Genomic DNA, 8335 nt, shown 5'->3' with positions numbered 1-8335 from the left:
TGCACAAACAATGAATCATGGAACACTTCATCTAAAACTAATGATGTAATGTATGGGGATTAACATAAGAATAAAAAAATAATAAATTAAAAAAAAAAAAAAAGAATTAAGGACCTCAGTGACTCCATCAAACATGATACAGTTTGTATCTTAGGAGTCCCAGAAGAAGAAGAAAGAGAAAAGGGGGCAGAAAATTTATTTGAAGAAGTAATAGCTGAAAACTTTCTTAATTTGGGGAAGGAAATAGACATCTAGATCCAAGAGGCACAGAGAAAACCCATCAAAATCAACAAAAGCAGGGCAACACCAAACATATTGTAATTAAATTTTCAAAATGTAGCAATAAATAAAAAAATCTTAAAAACAGCAAAACAAATGAAGTCCTTAACTTACAGAGGAAGACCCTTAAGGCCTACTGGAGATTTCTCAATGGAAACTTGGAAAGTCAGAAGGGAATGACATGACATATTCAAAGTGTTGAATGGGAAAATTCTGTACCCACGAGTACTCTATCCAGCAAGGCTATCAGTCAGAATAGAAGGAGAGGTAAAGTGTTTCCCTGAGAAAGAATAAAGGAGTTTCATTGTCATTAAACCATCCCTGTAAGAAATAATAAAGGGGTCTCTTTGAGTGGAACAGAAAGGCCAAAGGTGACAAAGAAAACGTCAGAGAAAATCACTGGAAACAATGACAAAACAAGTAGTAAAATAGCAAAAAATACATATCTATCTATAATTACTGTGAATGTAAATGGACTAAATGATACAATCAAAGGACATAGGGTGTCAGAATGGGAAAAACAAACAAACAGACAAAAAAGCCCCACAAGACTCATCTATATGTTGTCTACCAGAGACTAATTTTAGACCTAAAGACCCGTGCAGAATAAAGTTGGGGGATGGAGAAGCATTTATCTTGCCAATGGACATCAAAAGTAAGCCTGAGTAGCAATAATTATATTGAACAAACTTGACTTTAGAACAAAGAGTGTAACAAGAGACAAAGAGGGCACTATATAATCATAAAGGAGAGAATCCAACAAGTAGATATAACAATTGTAAAATTTATGCACCAAACATGGGAGCATTAAAATATATATAATAATTAATAACAAACATAAAGGAACTCATTGTTAATAATACAATAATAGTAAGGAACTTCAACACTCCACTCTCATCAATGGATTGATCATTTAAACAGAATATAAACAAGGAAGCAATGGCTTTGAATGCCACACTGGGCCAGAATGACTTAACAAATATCTTCAGAATATTCCATCCTAAAACAGCAGAATACACATTCTTTTCATGTGTACATGTGATATTCTCCAGGAGAGATCACATGTTATATTGCATATCAGGCTGGAACAAACACAAAAAGATTGAAATCATACCATACAATATTTCTGAGTCCAGTGCTTTGAAACTAGAATTCAACCACAAGAAAAAATCTGGAAGAACAACAAATATATGGAGTGTAAACAACATGCTATTAAACAATGACTGGGTCAACCAGAAAATCAATGGAAAAATTAAAAAAAATACATGGAGACAAATGAAAACTAAACATAATGTTCCAAAACCTTTGGTATGCAGCAAAATTTGTCCTAAGAGGGAATTACATAGAAATACAAGCCTACCTCAGGAAGCAAGAAAAATCTGTAATAAGTAATCTAACCCTACACCTAAAGGAGCTAGAAAATGTACAACAAATGAAGCCTAAAGTGACAGAAGGAAGGAAATAAATAAAAATTAGAGCATAAATAAATGACATAGAAACTAAAAAGACAAAACAAAACAATACAACACATCAGTGAAACCAGGAGCTTGTTCTTTGAGAAACATACTAACATTTATAAAACTCTATCTAGGCATATCAAAAAAAAAATAAAGGACCCAAATAATAAAATCATAAATGAGAATGGAGAAATAACAACCAATACCACAGAAATACAAGTAATTGTAAGAGAATATTATGAAAAACCATATGCCAACAAATTGGACAACCTAGAAGTAATGGATAAATTCCTAGAAACATAAACTACAAAAACTGAAATAGGAAAAAATAGAAAACTTGAACAGACCAGTAACCAGCAAAGAAATTGAATCAATAATCAAAAAATCTCCCAACAAACAAATGTTCAGGGCCAGATGGCTTCACAGGAGAATTCTACCAAACATTTAAAGAAAAGCTAATACCTATTCGTTTCAACTATTCAAAAAAAATGGAAAAGGAGAGAAATTTTCCAAATTCATTCTATGAGGCCAGCATTACCCAAAACCAGATAAAGTCCCCTTAAAAAAAAAACTAGAGGCCATGATCCCTGATGAACATGGATGCAAATATTCTCAATAAAATACTAGCAAACTAAATCCAAACCTACAATGAAAAAATCATTCACATGATCAAGGTGAGATTTATTCCTAGGTTACAAGTTGATTCAATATTCAAACTCAATCAACATGATATACTACATTAATAAAAGAAAGGAGAAGGACCATATGATCATTTCAATAGATGCAGAAAGTAGGTTTAGAGGAAATATACCTCAACATAATAAAGGTCATATATGAAAACCCCATAGCTAGTATCATCCTCAATGTGGAAAAACTGAGAGCTTTTCCTCCATGGTCAGGAAAAAGACAGGGATATCCACTCTTTTTTTTTTTTTAAGATTTTATTTATTTATTTGACAGAGAAAGACAGCGAGAGAGGGAACACAAGCAGGGGGAGTAGGAGAGGGAGAAGCAGACTTCCTGCTGAGCAGAGAGCCCGATGTGGGGCTCGATCCCAGGACCCTGAGATCATGACCTGAGCTGAAGGCAGATGCTTAATGACTGAGCCACCCAGGTGCCCCGGGATATCCACTCTTACCAGTGCTAACATAATACTGGAAGTCCTAGCCTCAGCATTCAGACAACACAAGAAATAAAAGTCATCCAGATCAGCAAGGAAAAAATCAAACTTTCAGTATTTGCACATGACATGCTGTATATAGTAAACACCAAAGACTCCACCAAAAAACTGTTAGATTGATAAAGGAATTCAGTAAAGTAACAGGATACAAAATCAACATACAGAAATCTGGTGTATTTCTATAAACCAATAATGAAGCATCAGAAAGAGAAATTAAGTAATCAATCCCATTTGCAATTGCACCAAAAACCATAAGATATCTAGGAATAAACCTAAGAAAAGAGGTGAAAGATCTGCACTTTGGAAACTATAAAACAGTGATGAAAGAAATTGAAGATGACACAAAGAAATGGAAAAAAAAAATCCCATGCTCATGAATTGGAAGAAAAAATATTGTTGAAATGTCTTTACTACTCAAAGCAATCTGCATATTTAATGCAATTCCTATCAAAATACCAACAGCACTTTTCACATAGCTAGAACAACCTATCCTGAAATTTGTGTGGAACCACAAAATACCCTGAATACCTAAAGAAACCTTGAAAAAGAAAGAGCAAAGCTGGAGGCATCCCAATTTCACATTTTAAGTTATATTCCAATGTTGTAGTAATCAAAACAGTACTGGCACAAAAATAGACACATAGATCAGTGGAACAGAAGATAAATCTCAGAAATGAACCCACAATTGTAAGGTCAACTAATCTTCAAAGCAGGAAAGAATATCCAAGGGGAAAAAGTCTCTTCAACAAAAGGTGTTGGGAAAACTGGTTAGCTACATGCAAAACAATGAAACTGTACCACTTTTTTACACCATACACAATAGTAAATGCAAAATGGATTAAAGAACTAAATGTGAGACCTGAAACCATAAAACTCTAGAGGAGAAAAGAGGCAGTAACCTCTTTGACATCAGCTGTAGCAGCTTCTTTCTAGATATGTCTCTTTTTTTTTTTTAAAGATTTTATTTATTTATTTGAGAGAGAGAGAACACATGAGAGGGGATAGGGTCAGAGGACGAAGCAGACTCCCTGCCGAGCAGGGAGCCCGATGCGGGACTCGATCCAGGGACTCCAGGATCATGACCTGAGCCGAAGGCAGTCGCTTAACCAAATGAGCCACCCAGGCACCCTAGATATGTCTCTTGAGACAAGGGAAACAAAAGCAAAAATAAACTATTGGGATTTAATCATGATAAAAAGCTTCTGCTCAGTGAAAGAAACAATCAAAACTAAAAGACAACCTACAGAATGGGAGAAGACGGTTGCAAATGACATATCTGATAAAAGGTAGGTAACCAAAATATATAAAAAACTTAAAACTCAACACCCCAAGATCAGATAATCTAATTAAAAAATTGGCAGAAGACACGAGTATACATTTTTCCTAAGAAGATAAAAAGATGGCTAACAGACACATGAGAAGATGTTAAACATCACTGATCATCAGGAAAATGCAAATCAACACTACAAGATGATATCACCTCACACCTGTTAGAGTGGCTAAAATCAACAATACAAGAAATAACAGGTGTTGGATGAGGATGCGGAGATTGGGGAATACTCTTACACCTTTGATGGGAATAGAAACTGGTATAGCCACTGTGGAAAACAGTATGGAGGTTCCTCAACAAGTTAAAAATTGAATTATCTCATGATCCAGCAATTGCAATACTAAGTAATTATGCAAAGAACTCAAAAATACTAATTTAAAGGTACATATGCATGCCAGTGTTTATAGCAGCATTACCTGCAATAGCCAAATTATGGAAACAGCCCAAATGTCCATGGACTGATGACTGGATAAAGAAGAGGTGGTATATATATGCAATGAAACATTACTCAGCCATTAAACAGAATGAAATCTTGCCTTTTATAATGACATGGATTGAACTATAGAGTCTTATGCTAAGTGAAATAAGTCAGGCAGAGTAAGACAAATACCATATGATTTCACTCATGTGGAATTTAAGAAAAAGAAGCAAAGGGAAAGAAAGAGAGAGACAGGCAAACCAAGAAACAGACTCTTAATTGTAGATTACAAACTGATGGTTACCAGAAGGGAGGTGGGTGAGGGCTACATAAGTGATGGGAATTAAAGAGTGCACTTGTGATGTGCACCAGTTGGTGTATGAAAGTGTTGAAATTAACATTACATTGTATGTTAACTAACTGGAATTTAAATAAAAACTTAAAAAAAAGAATGTCCATAAATCATAGCTTCTTTCTGTGAAAATGATTTTGTATCAATATCCTAATCATATATAGGCAAATATTATTGAAACTCTGTCTTATTTTGTTGCAAAATTTAAGGCTGCCAGATGAGTTTTTCTGATGACCAGGACTTTAAATTTTGTTTTAATGTATAGTTACGTGTGTTCAAATATGTCCCTGCTTGCTTTTATTATTGAATATCACCCAAAATACATAAAACTCTATCTTCCCAACTACTTCTCAAATATAATTGTGCAAAAAATATAGGGTATTTAAAAGGTCAATATGATAGTTTCAATTTTTAAGTGTCCTATAAATAAATATAAGTAAGTGATTATCTAATGGAGTAAATTCATCTATTGATTCTGTTATTTCATGCTATATTCTTTGGTTTTAAATGTGATGGGATAGGGCACCTGGGTGGCTCAGTTGGTTAAGCGACTGCCTTCGGCTCAGGTCATGATCCTGGAGTCCCTGGATCGAGTCCCGCATCGGGTTCCCTGCTTGGCGGGAAGTCTGCTTCTCCCTCTGACCCTCCCCCCTCTCATGTGCTCTCTCTCATTCTCTTTCTCTCAAATAAATAAATAAAATCTTTAAAAAAAATGTGATGGGATAATGACAGTACCTGGATTCTCTATCCTGTTGAGGATATGTAGGAAGTTGTATTTCTATTTTTAATTTTTAGGATTGTTATTTCTTCTTAGAGAATTGACCTTTTTCTCATGATGTAATTTCCTTCATTGTACCTGATAACATTTCTCACTCTAAAGTCAAGTTTTATATTTATATAGCTACTGTACCTTTATTTTGCTAGTCATTCTGTGGTACGCTTATTGATATTTCATACTTATTGGCATTTGAAAACTTTACAGAAAACTTATAAAAGAGTTTTAGAAAGCATTATGGTTTAAAGCTAAGTACTTTGGATCTGTAATTTATCATGATTTCAGAAAATGAGGAATACAGAAATCAGTTATCTTTGAGATGATTATAGCTATATTTCATTCTTGAAACTAAAAATTATGTCTTAGAGTTAAATAAACTATTTTTCCAAATTAACCTAATTTATTCTTAAGTTTATTCTCATGTTAATTAATTATATTTTTAACCAAATGTTTAGCTGTAATGGGTGAGTTCATTATATATTTCTATGACTGGTTTTCTCATTCATTTTACTTTTATGTCCTCTCTTCGTGTTAGTTAGGAACCACATTTCAGCTGACTTGTATGTATAGGTCAATGACCTTAGATTCTATTTATAGTCAAACACAATGAAAAATACCTACATTTGAGAAACTAGTTCAAAGTATTCTAATTATAAAAATGAGAACCATCCAGCCACTCCTGGTTATTTATGTTTCCCTAGGAATTATTTCTTGACAAACCAAGTACCAATTGTGAAAATACTGAAAGTCTTTGATGTATTTATATATAATTTGCTATTCCTATAACAATATGATTTGCTTTAAGTAGCTAATAAAAATATTCCTTGGATAGACATTGGGGAGGGTATGTGCTATGGTGAGCGCTGTGAATTGTGTAAGACTGATGAATCACAGACCTGTACCTCTGAAACAAATAATACATTATATATATTATTATATAATAATACATTATATGTAAAAAAAAAAAAAGAAGATAGCAGGAAGGGAAAAATGAAGGGGGGAAATCAGAGAGGGAGACAAACCATGAGAGACTATGGACTCTGAGAAACAAATTGAGGGTTCTAGAGGGGAGGGGGCTGGGGGGGATGGGTTAGCCTGGTGATGGGTATTAAAGAGGGCATGTATTGAATGGAGCACGCAAACAATGAATCATGGAACACTACATCAAAAACAAATGATGTAATGTATGGTGATTAACATAACATAATAAAATAAAATTTAAAAAATATTCCTGGGAAATATAAATTTTATTATTTGTTTTCCATCCCAACAGCTACAGAAATAACTATTCAACCAACTGTGGAAGAGGCCTCTGACAACTGCACTCAAGAATGTCTCATCTTGGGCCATTCTGATACCTGCTGGATGCCAGCTTCTCTGACTCATTCCAGCCCTTCACAGGCCGAAACCTCTGCTCTATGCCACAGCCCATCCCTGTCAAAGGCCTCTGCTTGCTGCTGTAGCCCTCCAGGGATGCAGACCATTGCTCTCTGCTCAGCCCTCCAGTGACTCAGGCTATTACACTGTACCACAGCGCTCTACCAGCCCAGTCCTCAGTCCTCCAATACAGCCCACCCCTGGCACAGGCTGCTACAATCCACCTCAGCCTTCCTTTGCTACAGGCTGCTGCCTTCCATCACAGCCCTACAAAGCCACCAATGGCTTTGCAGCAAAGTTGGGGGCAAGGTGCTGGACCTGATAGACTACTTTCTATTGATCAGGGAGTGCAAGGTAGTATAAGATCTCAGTTTTACACAATGTCTGAAGGACTTTATCCTAGTGATTAGTCAAGTAAAGCCATTCCCTTGACAACATTCACTCCAGGCCAACAGGCTAGACCCTCTAGGGATGATTTCCCATTATGAAAGAACATCCCTTATAAAGCTAAAATGGCTACTTCACATTTTCCAATAGGATGTATATAATAAACGTTTAAGATCCAATTTCAATGAATAGTTCAAATTGTTAGGTTTGTAAATAGCTATGTAAATAGAAACAGATACCAGAATAAATTCTAGAGTTAGTCAAAAGTTAAAAATAAAATTTATAATTTTCTTAATTCAGAATGTGTATGAAAAAGAAATTAAAAACTTCACACCCCCTTGTACAGAAAGGCTTATCATGACAGATATTAACATGTAGTGTATATTATTTCTGATGCACTGTATTTTTTATTTTTATCATGTGCAATATTATTGACTTTGTTCCATTTTTATTTGTGTGGACTAAGTACACAGCAAGTAGAAAAATAGAAAATATCTGATTTTCCAAGAGTACCCTTAGTTTATCTAAACTTTTATTCAGATAACATTAGAAGGTATTAGTATGGTAGAATTTTCATCTTTTTGTTTGATATTTGTTTATTTGTCTCCAGTGTTTCGTTATTAGTGTTTTTACAAAAATGCATAGTAGGGAGTGTAAATATTTCTTAGATTTTTTTTTCTCTGTTTTTTTATGTTTTCTACTTTTATTTCAGAAAATATGTGGGGGCGCCTGGGTGGCTCAGTTGGTTAAGCGACTGCCTTCGGCTCAGGTCATGATCCT

The 8335-nt window shown here is 34.7% G+C and overlaps 1 protein-coding gene across 3 annotated transcripts in view; it reads left to right on the top strand.

The window, feature by feature from the left end:
• The window catches only part of PCDH11X (protocadherin 11 X-linked), a 606781-nt gene extending 598596 nt beyond the window's left edge, over window positions 1-8185 (top strand). Inside the window, exon 6 of one of the 3 annotated variants that reach the window (XM_081808558.1) lies at window positions 7065-8185. In XM_081808558.1, coding sequence (XP_081664684.1) covers window positions 7065-7300 — 236 coding nt within the window. In that variant the 3' untranslated portion in view covers window positions 7301-8185. The remainder of the gene's footprint in view (window positions 1-7064) is intronic. The other 2 variants (XM_081808550.1, XM_081808549.1) reach the window with 2 other exon arrangements.
• The last annotated feature ends 150 nt before the right edge of the window (window positions 8186-8335 follow it).

The sequence above is a fragment of the Leptonychotes weddellii genome, chromosome X (assembly GCF_054177405.1).
Source record: "Leptonychotes weddellii isolate Sample4059 chromosome X, ASM5417740v2, whole genome shotgun sequence".
In the NCBI taxonomy this organism is placed as follows: domain Eukaryota; kingdom Metazoa; phylum Chordata; class Mammalia; order Carnivora; family Phocidae; genus Leptonychotes; species Leptonychotes weddellii.
This window is presented reverse-complemented; position numbering and strand designations above follow the sequence as displayed.